This window comes from Hyperolius riggenbachi, chromosome 1 (assembly GCF_040937935.1).
Source record: "Hyperolius riggenbachi isolate aHypRig1 chromosome 1, aHypRig1.pri, whole genome shotgun sequence".
NCBI classification, from domain to species: Eukaryota; Metazoa; Chordata; class Amphibia; order Anura; family Hyperoliidae; genus Hyperolius; species Hyperolius riggenbachi.
The window spans coordinates 269,320,776-269,336,026 of record NC_090646.1 but is presented as its reverse complement, the minus strand read 5'-3'; the positions used below and the strand labels follow the sequence as shown (position 1 = coordinate 269,336,026).

Sequence of the window (15,251 nt, the reverse complement as noted above, 5' to 3'; positions counted from 1 at the left end):
AGTCATTGTTCTTCCCTGTGTCCTCTATATAAACAGCTTTTAAGAAACCAATGAAGAAATACATAAAAAAGGTCAGTTACAGACAAATTAGGTTTAACCTACCAGATACCTGCCAGTTAAACAGCTTTTGTCTTACAAACAATTTGGCGGTACTATTGCTGTTTTTTTTGTGAGTAAGGTAGCATTGGCAACAGCAAGAGTACCTCTAATTCTTTGATGAAACTCTAAAGAGATGTAGTGCTGGCCACAAAGACTGAAGCCTAAAGATATAGTATTGGCTTCAGTTTTTGTGGCCAGCACTACAGCTCTGTAGAGACTCATCATCTATTCCTGTATAGTTCCTTCCTGTTCAGTGTGTAATAAAGCATTTACCCTTGCTGCACTTTACCATTGTGATTATTAAAAAACATGTTAAATAAAAGAGCTGTTAGAAATAAATTCTGATTGCAGACAGTGCAGGGTTATAAGCCATATTTGTGGCTTTTATTGTAGTGTAGGACAGAGTAATGTAGTCTCTGTTGGCTGTGGGAGGAAGTGGGCTTTGTGCTGGGGAAGGAACTCCCACTATTCTGGCAATAAGGAGTTGCTGGATGCTGCCTGCCATACAGGTACTTAAAATTTTTTAATTACAAAAATTAAAGATGTAAAATAATTAGACATAAAGGAGACTAGTGACTTTAGAACACACTTGTACATGCTTTAAATTTCTAGCTGAAATTATTAGGAATATTTGTTTCAGGAGAGGAAAATGTAAAGCGCATTGTGTGAGATCGATGGAATGACTTCAGATCATGCGGATTATGCTAACATATTTTAGAGGAAAGATAATAGCCGTGTCATGGATGCAGTGATTGTGTTGTCAATTTGGGTCAACAGATTCACCATCAGCTTACCGGAGTCCTTTACTTGGAGATGAGTATGATGCATTCCTCATAACAGAATCCTTTCTCACTATAAAATCCTGAAAACAACATGGAAAAGTATGTCAGTCAGTTAGTGCTGTGATGTTTGGCTACTAACATAATGAAATGTGCTGTGATGGTAAGCAACCAATCATATTCATTCTGTTTTCTAATCTGTGCTGGAGAAGTGGTAGCTGGAGGCTGTAGGAAAGGATAACACTTTCTGTTAGAATGGTTTTTATACATGAGAGTATCCCACAGTAAGAGCTGGTCCACACTAGGTCCGGAAACGTATCCGTGGCTGCGTTTTTCAACCCTGATGAAAAACGGAGTCCCGGATACTAATGTTAAAAATAGCAGCCATCCTCACCCAAGAAAAAAACGGATCCGTCTGCGTTTGCAGGGACCCATTTTTAAAACCTGAATGGAAGGTCCGGATCTGCTGCATTTTCACGCAACGGATCAGGACCACGGATACACGCAGGGGTAGTGAAAAGCAATGAGAAAACGCAACTCCATCTCCACAGGCAAAATAGTACCAAAAACGGATGACAAAACGGATAGCCTGAACTTTATGATTGGCCCAAAAAATTCTCCCACTACCTTCCTAATGACAGAGACGTTTTCTGTCCGTGTTTTGAGGTAAAAAACTGAACGGAAACTGATGCAAAACTGATGCACTTTTTATGAAAACGGATCAGTTTGCAGTCCGGTGGTACTTCCCCTGATCCCGGTCCTGCAACCGTGCCTAGTGTGGACCTAGCCTTATCATAAAGATTCCTTGGTGCCTCTACCTTTGTGACTGGCATAGTTATCAATCCTAGTATTCTTTTAACCAGTTTTAGTAAATTGGCCTCATCTGTTCAAAAAATACTTTTTATGTTTTTCATTCCTGTATTTCAGAATGTGAAGACCAAACTATTCCTCATTCTAATCTGCCAATAAAGCTATCAGTAATAATAGTGGTGCTGTAGAAATAATAGTATAATAATACAAACAATTTACATGGACAAACAAAAGTAACAAAAGTAACACCATTATGTAAAAACTAGTTTCATTAGACGCATCTCAAGAAAAAGCCTTAAATCTCATAAAATTACATTTTGTTATCATTAGTAAAGTGCGTTACGATAGAAACAGTCATGCTTCTCTAGGCATACAAATGAAATCGCTGTTGGGAGACTTGGGCGCAGAATACAGACAGTATATGGCTTATCCTGCTGCTGCACAAGTCCCGGCGACGTTAATTACTATCCCCCCTCCAGGTCCGCGTGGAAAGTGGGGAATGATGTAATTTGGCTGCCAGCTAATGCTGGAGGCTGAATTACAGTGTTTTAAAAGTAACTTCAGCTCCGTCTTCTGACAGCACCGAAGTTATTCACCGAGTGCCGCTATAGCTGTAATTCCTATTACTGTCTATGGTGGCGCCGGCTGCACCCAAATCTCCTGTGCTGTTATTACAGCGCTCGTTCTCTGGTACAGTGAGTCGCGCTACTGACGTAACTCGCGTTGCTGCATGTGGAAGTGGCGGTAATACTGCCGTGCGCTATATGTGCATGGCAGTATTACCGACATTTGATGAATCTACCCCTTTGTCTTTTCTCTAACGCCGCTGGGATGCCTGTACCCATGATCCTATGGCATGTACTAGATCATGTAACATACGTGTCACTGGTTCACAGGGTACAGGTACCCGATGATGGAGAGAAGACACAGGAGCAGCATGTCAGTGGGCATGTGAATGCAAGCTCTACAGCCAACACTGTGCACGGCCTGGGGGTAGCACATTAGACAGAGGAGACCTGGGGCCTGGCAGGCTGCTCCATAGATTTTCAGTAGATTTCATGCTGAAATCTATGGAAATACAAGGTGTAGCAGTAATAGATCCCTCTCTGATCAGATTTCAATCAGAGAGGGATCTACCTGATGGTCAAATCTGGTGGCCATCTATTAGTGTATTGCCACCCTAACTGTACTTTATGCAAGGGTTACTGCTTTCACCCCTAAAGGTGGCCACTAATGATACAATTTGCTCAACAATCAATTACAAACGATTCTTCGTATGAACGATCGTAAATGATCGTTTGGGACCACTAATGGACAAAAACCTCCCAACCAATCAGATCAGATTGTTGGGATCAAACCAAAATTCGGAGTAAAAAAAGTGAGAGTCTGAGTACTAAACAAATGTACTGTAGATGCTTCAAAGCTTGAATCAGGAATTCATAAATGAAAGAAAATGCTGGTGAGTTAAAGGATAACTGAAGTGAGAAAGGCTTGAAGGCTGCCATATTTATTTGCTTTTAAACAATACCAGTTGTCTGGTTGTCCTGCTGATCTATTTGGCTGCAGTAGTGCCCGAATAACACCAGAAACAAGTATGAAGCTAATCTTGTCAGATCTGACAATGTCAGAAACACCTGATCTGCTGCATGCTTGTTCAGGGTCTATGGCTAAAAGTATCATGCCTAATACACACGGTACGATTTTCCATGCGATAGATGGATCAGATAGATAAAATCTGTCATATCCGATATTGCTCCCGATTGTTTCCGCGCTCGATTTCTCATAGCGGTGAATGGAAAAAGATAAAGAAAACGAATGAAGATAAGAGAATGGAGCACAGAATCAAGTGCGGAATTGTGCGGGAAAAACGATCAGGTCGCAAAATCACAATCTTTCTATGTGTACCCAGCATTAGAGGCAGAGGATCAGCAGGACTGCCAGGCAACTGGTAAATAAATATGGCAGCCTCAATATCCCTTTCCCTTCAGTTTTCCTTTAAAGAGAACCCGAAGTGGGATTTAATTATGTTACTGGGGCACAGAGGCTGGTTGTGCACACTAAGACCAGCCTCCGTTGCCCCATAGTGTGCCTCCAGGACCCCCTTGCGTGCCGCTATACCCCCCGCAGTGCTGGCGACACACAGCGTGTCGCCAGCACAATGTTTACCTATGCGCTGTCAGTCAGCGCCGCTCCCCTGCCTCCTCCGCATCGGCGCTACCCGCCCGCGTCACTTCCCTCCTATCAGCGGGAGGGAAGGGACAGGCGGGTAGCGCCGATGCGGGGGAGGCGGGGGAGCGGCACTGACAGACAGCGCTTAGGTAAACATTGTGCTGGCGACACGCTGCATGTCGCCAGCACTGCGGGGGGTATAGCGGCGCGCAGGGTGGTCCTGGAGGCACACCATGGGGCAACGGAGGCTGGTCTTAGTGTGCACAACCAGCCTCTGTGCCCCACTAACATAATTAAATCCCACCCCGGGTTCTCTTTAAGGATATTAGTGAGAAGCATAAACTTTATTTTATGAATAAAAATACTCAGGACTGCTGTGGGTAGAATAATTGGAAGCAGACTTTGTGTGTCAGTGAAGGCATCTGACACATATTATTTCCATTCATGTTGATTTATGTCCAGGAAGTGATATCTTTCATGTATGTATTTGTGCTGTCAGTGACTCCCTACTGCCTGGTAATTCTATCCTGTGATGCAGCAAGTATGCTCCATATTTGGGGATTCCCACAGCAGTGTAATGACATCACCAATCACAAGTGTATGACTACACAGAATGGAAAGTATGGAACTTAACTGCACAGTATCTCAATTGATGTATTAAAGCCAGTCTGCAAAGAAATCTAAAGTAGTAGGATGAATTGCAGGTATTGGGATCAGGTGATACAGTACAATATTGACAGGTATACTCAATAGACTCTTTTTATGAATCATGGTAATGGTATAACGAGCAGGATAATATGAACTAAACAACCACTAACTAAACAATCTTTTCGTACAATCTTAATGTACAATCTTACCAAATCTATGTAGTAAAAGTAAACGGATATTTTAGGTAGTCCCTCATATTACATAGAAATGTTATGTTAACATTGTACAAATAAGACTGTATCATTAGTGAGCACCTTTAACCTCCTTGCCGGTTATCCCGAGCTGAATTCGGGGTATGCCGGCGCGGAGGATTTCTCAGGCCCTGGTGGGCCGATTTGCATAATTTTTTTTTGTTACATGCAGCTAGCACTTTACTAGCTGCGTGTAACATCCGCTCGCCGCCGATCCGTCACGCCCCCCCCCCCCCAGACCCTTTGCGCAGCCTGGCCAATTAGTGCCAGGCAGCGCTAAGGGGTGGATCGGGACTCCTCTGTGCGCCATGAGGTAGATGACGTCATCCTGATCGTCGCCATAGCGATGGGGAAAGCCAAAAAGGAAATCCCGTTCTGAACGGGATTTCCTGTTTGCGCTGATCGCCGGAGGCGATCGGAGGGGGTGGGGGTGATGCCGCTGCACAGCGGCTATCATGTAGCTAGCGATAGGCTAGCTACATTATTTTAAAAAAAAATTAAAAGGTGCTGCGCCGCCCCCTGGCGATTTTTTTTGGAACGCCAGGGGGGTTAAAGTACATTTGCCATTAGAAAGCTACAGAGACTGTCATCTTGGCCTTCTGGTACAACCAATGCTGGCTGCTTGCCTATAATACTTTTTTCCACACTTACCTGAAACAAGTACACAGATCAGATGTTCTGACACTCCTCTGACAATCCTAATCTGTATACTAGGAAAGTGACTCAAGAAGCAGCAGGTGAGATGTTAGTAGTTTTAGACGGAGGTCAATATGGCAGCCACCATAACTCTTTAACGGCATGTGTACTTTAACCACGGCAAAGCAGAACAAGGGGTGGGCAGCAGAAAGGTGCACACAGCTTGCTTAGCAGAGGTTTCTTGGCAAATGACCAACCCAGGGCTGGATCTACCATAAGGCACATCACGTGCCTACAGGCGCCAGATGATATAAAGGCGGCTCACTCCCCTACTTCTTCCCTATGTAGAGCCTCGATGAGAGTGTAAATGAGAAGTTACTGACCTGTTCTTGGCATTCCACAAACGAGATCTCCCTTCAGTCGGGGGAACCTCTAGCTACTTAATACTGAGGGTATTTCTAGCTACCTAATACTTGGGGGCACTACTAGCTACTTAATATTGAAGATACCTCTGTCTATCTAATACTAAGGGGCACATGTAGCTACCTATGACAGGCAAGGGAATTAAGGGAAAAGTGACAGCTGGGCTAGCCAGCACACTGTGATGCAGTTTGGTGGGGTTTGTGGGATCATGGTGGGTAAAGTCTAAGGTGCCTATGTGCCTATAGGCTTCTGTGATGTAAGTCCGGACCTGGAGCAACCATAAAACAGGTGAATGGGATAAGTGAAATTCTTACCAAAATGCTGGCAAACTCCTATGCCAACCTCTATGGTGCAATCACACACCTCACATAAATCTAACCTCAACCTATACAATTAAACAGTCTTCAACCCTACCTAATCCTTTGATCTATATACTAACTTAATACAATGTTTTGCCCTAACTGTTAAGCCTAGCCATTATTGTAGAAGTAGTCCGTTTACCCCCTTATTCACTTGTGTTTGTATCCCTCCTGGTTGTCTCCATAACCTACCCAGAAGCTTTGCACAGCCCACCCCACCCCCTGTGACCCCTCTTGAGTTGGCAGCTTGAAGTCTCCTTACTAAATCAGTAGAACAGAACATTTGGCTTCAGAAGTCTCATATAACACAAAAATATAATGTATAGGCATTTGGCTTACCATGAGCATTAACAGTAAGCGAGACAAACAAAATCCTAAGCAGGAGGCTTAAAGTGAGCTCCAGCCACTTTTGTGAGATGAATTGGCAAAATAAATACTGTATTGTAAACAACATTGGGGTCAATTTAGTAGACAGCCACCATAGCTTGTTTCAAAATACTCACAGTTTATGAGAAAATCAAGTGTGCAAAATAGCTTTGTAAAAGCCTATGTATACTAAAATTTCTGGATCATATCTGCCTAAAGATCAAGTCATTACTAATTATGCTGGAAGAGATTAAGATTTTTTCACTGAGCCAACAAACATGAAAAAGGCCAAAAGGAAGCTTGACTCCTGCTAAACGGCTCTAATTAAAAGCTATTTCAAATTGACATTCCACATGTCAGAGGAGGAAGATGGGATGTGTGTTTAGGGATAGAGCAGAAATGTTGCTCTCTGCATATTCCAACATCACAACACAGCATGTAACAGAAAAAGAAGCATCTATGCAACATAACATCTAATATGCCTGACTGATCATCATAATGAGAGATGGTCAGTGAGATGCTAATTACTGGGACTTACATGCATGTTTCATGCAGACTGAATGAAGGCAAGCTTGAAAGTTGTGCAGAAGAGGTGTGTACTTTGCTGATGCAACATTCACTGGCAGACATTCTGGCTCTAGCCAAACTTCTGTGCATCACCTTATTACCGGTGCATATTATATTCACTGAGGCTCAGTCTCCTTAGGCTTTGAGCAGGCTTCAGGAGCATAGCTACAGGGAAGTAGCCCCTGTGACCGCAGGAGGGCCCAGAGCTTTAAGGGGGTCCCAATTACTACCTCACTCCCTCCAATAAAGGGGTCCATCCTTCAGGTGTTTTGTGGTTGCACTTGTCATGGGTGTGACATTTATGATGACACTTGCACGATGGCCCTCCGGCTGTGAGGGTCATTAGGAGTAGGCAATAGTAAGTGGAGGGGCATCAAAGTTTTACTGGGGGCCCCATGATTTGTAGTTAAGCTCCTGGCAGGCTTCAAAGCTTAAAGTATCTAAAATGCTCCTTGCATTGCCCTTGTGTCCAATGCCCTACCTAGACAACCCCAGGACTCCCTAGCTACTGCCACCCCCCTCTCCACACACACAGATACAATGGCCATATGTTCCTGAGAGCCATCGCTAAAGCCTGCTATACACTGGCAGACCTTTTTCCCGATGTGCCCAAAAGGTAAATCCTTCTCTAATCAACATCTAGTCGGAGAGAGGTCTATCACTACCACATACTGTATATCGATTGTTAATAGATTCCAGCACGAATTAGTACATTAGTATTAAAGCAGCAATCACTCTCACTCACCTCTCCCCGTGCTGCCGTCATCTCCCAATACCTTGTGACCCAACGGCATGTACACATTCACGTATGTACACCACTGGCTCATGGGGACATGATGGCAGCACAGAGGAGGGAGCTCTGTTTTATTGAGTCAACACCAACCTAAAGTCACATCAATCTATGACGGACATGGTCTAAGTGGAGCTTCTGGAAGCTCTTCTACAGAATGCAAGAGAGGTTGTCCATATGATATGAAAGGAGCCATTTTTGGCAACCATACAGATGGGCATGCTCCTTGCTCAAGCCGGCTATTCCTGAACTAGCCCAAGATGCATGGAAATCTAACAAGATGTCACCTTTATAGAATGCTTCATGCAGAAATAATTTATAAAGAAGTAGAAGGAAATTTTCACTTCAGGCCCCTGAGTATATCAGGACAGAAGGAAGAGGGAAAGAAAACTCAGGCTATATTTGAAAACCGGCTTGCTTTATCTGTGTAGCAGTATGATAGATAACCACCCTACAACCAGCACCACCATGCTATTTGCAGACCGTGTGATTGTGAAGTTTTTCAGTAGCAGAATACATTTCATGCTGCCAATACCATCATGGCTGCACAGCTGATGTCATCATCTCCTGCTGGTGGGAGATAGTTGTTTCCTCCCAAAGGGCAGAAAGGTCGGCATTAAAGATTTAAAGGATCCTGCCACATTGACAGATACGAATAATACATGCCTTCCTGAATTTTGTAAGTATTATCTGTTGGACTGGCAGCAGGTAAAGCTCTATTAGGACACAGGACTGTGAAGTACACATCTGTCCACAGGACCGTGAAGTACACCTTTTCTGAAAATTTGTCAGGAAGTGTTAATTATTGTCCTTCAAAACTACCTCCCAGTGTGGATTGTATGGAGTCACTACAGTACATGTATTCTGATTTGGCACTGTCCTTATGCTCATAACCCTGACTGATTGGAAACCCCAGCTGTCCAACAATAGCTGTCCAAAAGTGATTATGTCATCTATGTTTATTGTATTGGTTCACTGGATTGCTACTACAATGTTTCCAGCAGACGACGTGCGCATTTACAGTTGCAGTGAAGCATACTTCTATGAACTGTACGCTTCACTGTATACGTCACATCACACTTGTAACACGCAATGCAACTTTTTAACCGTTGCCTTGCAATCCTATTTTTTAGAATGCACAACACAGCGTGCATAATGTGAGAGGACCCTTAGGACTCTTTCACATCAAAAATCACAAACTGTTAATGCAAGATGCAATCTCAAATGCAAACGCATTTTGTGTTTAGTGATTTTCACTATGTTGGGCTCACTTGAAACACAGGAAAAATGCAGCAGAACTATGCTTGCCTTTTTAGAAAATCGAAAAAGCATTCAGTATGAATGCATTACCACGATTCCAATTATAATTATACTGTACTTGTGTTTGAAAAATAGTAAGCCTTTTCAAATAGGGACGGATCTAGGGGGGGGGGAGGGCAAGCGGGTATCTTGACCCAGGCGCAGTTTGTTGGATTCTTAAAAAGGCGGCAAAATGAATGGCAGTTTAGGCGCCAAAGCCTGACCTTGCCCCAGGCGCAACTTGGTCTTGATCCGTCCCTGTTTTCAAAAACAAAAGCGGAACTCAGCTGGTGTTAAGAGCCTCTGTAAAGGGCCTCTTTTCCATTGGCAGTTGAACTGCTCATTTGTCAGGCAGTACAGCCTCCTGACTGCTGGCTACAAGCTCCATTTGGCTGCAATTGGCAGCATTTGGTAACGCCAGGTGTGTGACACCCCTGGTCTTACCAAATGTTCATGGTTTATTTATGGCCTGCCTTTACTGGTCTCTTTCAAATGGGCAGCTGAAGGTGGTAAGTTCCCTGCCTGTCAGCTGCTCCTGTTCACCACCCAGGTGCTTGCTAGTGATCAGCATGGGCGGTGGACAGGCAGTCCCTCATACATTGCATCTGAGCACGGCCATCCTTGGACGCGACATGAGATTTTTTTTTACTGCAGAGTGACGCCACTGTGTGTCAAGCATCAGGGCCGGTTCAAATAACAATTGGGCCCTAGGGCAAAATTACCCTGTAGGCCCCCCAACAGACACCCCCGACCAAAAAGCGTCATTAGAGGCCCTTTGTTGCGGCCAAATGTCCCTCCTGGGCCCCTGAGCTGGCTACTGACCCTCCTCCAATCAACTCCCAACTTAACAGACTCTGCAGGGTCCCTGGGAAGCAAAAGTTAAGATGGGGGGGCACCTTGGGGGCCCCTACAGGCTCTGGGGCCCTGGGGCAATTGCCCATTTTTTTCCTGTGGTAGCTCCAGCCCTGTCAAGCATGACGCAGTGTGAATTCACCACCTTCAGCTGCCCATTTAAAAGAGACCAGTAAAGTCAGACTATGAACCATGACAAACAATATCAAAGCCATAGTATGAAGATTTCAAGGCTCTGCAGTTTGTGTGCTCTGGCCACGTACTGATGTCCAAAAACTGTGTAAAAAATATATACTCTCCAAACTAAGGCATCAAAAGTAGTACCTATTCTTTGCTTAAAGAGTTAGATTTTTCTGGCATGGGTAAATTATTCTGCAGTAAAGCAAAATACACAATGAAGCTGTTGCATTCTACTTTACAAGGTGTATTTTTCTCTTTTGAGCCACCTTTTAATATGCTGCGATTAGTGCTATACGTAGTACTATGAGACCTTCAGTAGAGCATATGCCTTGCATGATAAAATAGGGGTGATGTGTGCCGTGTACAAAGCTCACCATTCTGTCTGGCAGTGCAGACAATTACTAGTGTTCTTCTGATTTGAAATTTGCCAATGGCTGAGTACACAATCACACACTTCACTAGGCATGTCATGGCACCTCATTAAAGCGGAATATAACCCTGCATTTCAACTTTGCTCTAAAACATTATTTACAGTATATTATATGCAACCAGCATTTTTTTTTTACTAGACCAGCATTGGAAGGGTTACACAGGGCTTTAAAGTCCCTGGAGATTTTTGCAGACGCATCCGAACTTGAGTTAGATACTTTTTGTTTACACAAATGTATCTAAGTGTTTATTGTGACTCATCTCTCTCACGGAGAAGGAGTTGGAGGACAGCCAAAGAGTGTGTAACATTTCTAAATATATACATATAACTAAATAGAATGTAACTATCTGAACGTCTGCTCGGAACTTAAAACCTCTGTGTTTAACCCTTCCAATGCTGGTCTAGTAAAAAAAAAAATGCTTTTTGCATATAATATGCTGTAAATAATGTTTTAGAGCAAAGTTGAAATGCAGGGTTATATTCCGCTTTAACCTGAGCTTCAGATGCAACATTCGACCAGTGTTTACCCATAGATCTTCATTCTTTCCCCACAGGGGCTAGCTCCACACAGATGGGGGGTTCTGCACACTAGTGGCACTTTGCCAGACATAGCAGAAAATCTGCATGCTTTTCTGCATCAAACACCCTGGCGACCATGCTCTAAGGATGGTATCCATGTGAATGATATGCCTTTTATTTAGTCCCTGTTTCTGTAATGCCACTTTTGTTGTTTACATGTCACATAGTCTAATGTTTATTATAAGTTAAATATTGCTGGGTATGTTTAATTTCATAAATATGTGGAAACTCTGAAGTTCAAATATGTCCTGTGTAAGTCAGTTCAAGGAAAATGTTCATAAAGCGCCAGCTAAAGGTCGGACACATTTGGTAACAGCGTGGCATGCTTGGGAACAGAAACTCAGCTTTTGCTCTGACCTAGTTAAAAGACATTTTTGTCTGTTACCCGTGAGTATACGCAATTAAGCGACTGCAGAGATTCTAATCCCACATGTTCAGCTGCATTCCCACATACTTCCTAAGCCCAAACTCAAATTGAGTGCGTAATCGACATGTCTGTTCTGAGCTAAGCACGCGCTCTGCCAGGCTATCATTCAGAAAATGTACTAGTATAAGTATGGAACAGCTTTTCCTGACCTTTTCTATGTATCAGAGAAATATTCCATCAGCCACTACAGTAACACAAAGCTGTGTGCGACAAAGCATAAACTCATCATGAAAACTGCGACTGATAACTAAACACGAACTCCAAACGGCATCCACCAACTTCACATTTTACAGTCATAACGCTGTTTTTATGTTAAAGGAAAATTCTACTTTTGTTGAGAAAATGCAGTCTAGAAATTGCAAGAGTTCTTGTCAAACCTTTTCAGATCGATTACTTTGTTTTTTATGTGCAAAAGAAACTGGCGTAGTGTCAGGGCCCTTTCACACCGGCGCGGTGCAGCATATTGCCGCAGCCTAATGTATCCCTATGGGAAAGTTCATACTTCCCACGTTGCGGTACCCTGCGCCGGAAGTGCCTAATCTAATGCTAGCGCAGACAAGAAACCCAGAAGCCAATGTTTTGGGGCCATGCCGGATATCCTTAACAAGGCAAGATTGCTCAGCGGTACAATTCTGTATGCCTTGTACCAATGGAGAAGTCACAGGTGAATTCAACTCTATGCACTTACAATCATGATGTATAGCGTGAGTGCGGCTGCTGCAGTGCATAGATGTGAATTAAACTGCTACTTCTCTATTTTTGGTACAGTTATGAGCAGGGGTGGACTGACCATTCGGGCACTCGGGCATGGACCGAGGGCCTGTGGCCGGTAGGGGACCTGCCCCGGCGCCCTTCAGATTCGGAGGTTTGGGTGCTGTGCTGCTTGGTTTGGGCGCTGGCTGTGGTGCCGACAGGGCCCCCCGCTAGCCCTGCAGAGTTGCGAGCGGAGCTAGCCACCACCCAAAACAAGCAGCACCCAAAACTCCCACCTAAGCAAGCAGCACCCAAAACTCCCACCCAAAGCAAGCAGCACCCAAACCACCCTCCCATGCACCCAAACCGACCTTCCAGCACCCAAACCACCCACCCAGCACCCAAACCACCCTCCCAGCACCCAAACCACCCACCAAGCACCCAAACCACCCACCCAGCACCCAAACCACCCTCCCTCCCACCCAGCACCCAAACAACCCAAAGGATTTCATGTGTGGGAGCTAACAGTTCTTGCATTTCATGTGTCGGAGAAAATGATTGTTGCATTTCATGTGTCGGAGATAACAGTTCTTGCATTTCATGCGTAGGAGCTAACGGTTTTTGCATTTCATGTGTCGGAGGTAATGGTTGCTGCATTTATTTATTTGATGGTCATAGTGGATAAATTTTAATTAGTAAACGTTCATTTTGAACATAGTGAAGAGAAATTTTGTAACAAGTGTAGGTTATGTGGGTGGGGCTGTGTGTGAATGGGGCTTGAGGATGGGTGGGTGTGGCTTGCGAGTGTACGGGGCCCCATAATCTCCTATTGCCCGTGGGCCCCATGAGTTGTCAGTTCTCCCCTGGTTATGAGCAACAGACAGACTTGTGCCATTAACAGGGCAGGATTTCTGGAAAGGCCACAAAGGCCCAGACCTTGGGTGGTTGCAGCCGCAGAGGGAACCTGAACATGACAGAGGGGTTGCTTCATATGAAAGAGAAGGCTTACAATGGGGAGCAACACATAAAAAAGGGAAACTGATGCCCAAGAGAACTGTTCCTGAAAGATAGGGACTACAGTACATGGATGATACACATACAAGAGGGTGTTGCATATGTAATGGGAGGGGCGCTGCTTCACATGAAAGGGAAGCCTCAACATACTCGGCCTAAGGGCACAAAAATTATAAATCTGCCCTTGGCCATTGAGCAATCTTGCCTTGATAAAGAGACAGAGCATGGTCCCAAAACATTGACTTCTGGGAGTAGCAGTTTTTTGATGATTGATTCTCATGGGAGGTGTCATCCTCCTGAATTCAATAGCAGTGAGATGAGTCGGCACCACAAAAATTGAACTTATAGCTCTTTTATTGTGAAATACAAGCTTTGCATATCAGAATAAAAGAGCTATAAGTTCAATGTTGGCGGTGTCGACCCATCTCTTTGCTATTGGATTTGTGTACCCCTGGAGGCATTGGGGTAGGGGTCTGGGCACATTGCCACATTCATCTGTGCTCCTTCACTGTCTATCCTGAATTCACTGAGCATTCCTACCAAGTACAGTGTGATCACCATTAGAGGGTATGAGACATTAATCCTACATTTTGCTGCCTATCTATGAATTAGTTCTGGTATAACAAAGCCTCCTGCTCTGTGCAGCCAGGTACTCCTGTATTGGTACAATGGTTTCTCAATAAACTGGTTCTATGTGAGAGTAAGAATGGTAGTAAATGCAGCTTTATACATTCAATACGTTTGCTACATATCACCACTTCCTTGTCATATTTATAAAAAGGCAAAAAGTGGTGAAGTGCAAAAAATAAGTACTGTGCAGCAGAAAAAAAGTGTCAGGAGGCGTATTCTCCCATTGACTTGCATTGACAAACAGGGCCAAATTTCAGCAAAAGCCACATAGGCCAAGGCCTGTGGGAATCTTCTGCCCAAGGGGGTAGCTAGATATGTAAAAAGAGGTTGCTGCATTTGGAAGAAAACACTGTAAATGGGACATGAATGGGAAACAACACATGTAAGAGAGAGCGAGAGAGAGAGAGAGAGAGAGAGAGAGAGAGAGAGAAGGAGAGAAAGAGAGAGAGAGGGGCTGCTACACAAGGGGCAGTACATGAAAGAGAGGGGTTGCGGTACAAGGGGCAGTACATGGAAGAGAGGAGCTGTTGTACAAGGGGTAGTACATGGAAGAGAGGGGCTGCTGTACAGGGGACAGTACATGGAAGAGAGGGGCTGCGGTACAAGGGGCAGTACATGGAAGAGAAGGGCTGCTGTACAAGGGGCAGTACATGGAAGAGAGGGGCTGCTGTACAAGGGGCAGTACATGGAAGAGAGGAGCTGTTGTACAAGGGGTAGTACATGGAAGAGAGGGGCTGCTGTACAGGGGACAGTACATGGAAGAGAGGGGCTGCGGTACAAGGGGCAGTACATGGAAGAGAGGGGCTGCTGTACAAGGGGCAGTACATGGAAGAGAGGGGCTGCTGTACAAGGGGCAGTACATGGAAGAGAGGAGCTGTTGTACAAGGGGTAGTACATGGAAGAGAGGGGCTGCTGTACAGGGGACAGTACATGGAAGAGAGGGGCTGCGGTACAAGGGGCAGTACATGGAAGAGAGAAGCTGCTGTACAAGGGGCAGTACATGGAAGAGAGGAGCTGTTGTACAAGAAAGAAGTAACAGAGGCGCCAAAGTAGGGTAAAATATATTAAAAACCGTCTAAAAGGAAGGAAATGGGTGGATTCACCTCCTTCAGGTATTTAAATGACCAGACCGTATGAGCCGTTTAAGGCCAAAACATTTTAATTCATAACAATTCTCCAAAAATTGCTGCAACGCATTTCACGGGCCAAGCATCCCGCTTCATCAGGCAATTATACAAGGAGAACTCAGT

The 15,251-nt window shown here is 44.4% G+C and overlaps 1 protein-coding gene across 15 annotated transcripts in view; it reads right to left on the bottom strand.

Annotated features, from left to right (window-relative positions):
* Positions 1–15,251, bottom strand: part of SHROOM3 (shroom family member 3) — a 460,954-nt gene that overhangs the window by 27,675 nt on the left and 418,028 nt on the right. For all 15 annotated transcript variants that reach the window (XM_068233528.1, XM_068233529.1, XM_068233530.1 and 12 more), the window contains one exon: positions 894–961. In XM_068233528.1, the coding sequence (XP_068089629.1) occupies positions 894–961 (68 nt within the window). The remainder of the gene's footprint in view (positions 1–893; positions 962–15,251) is intronic.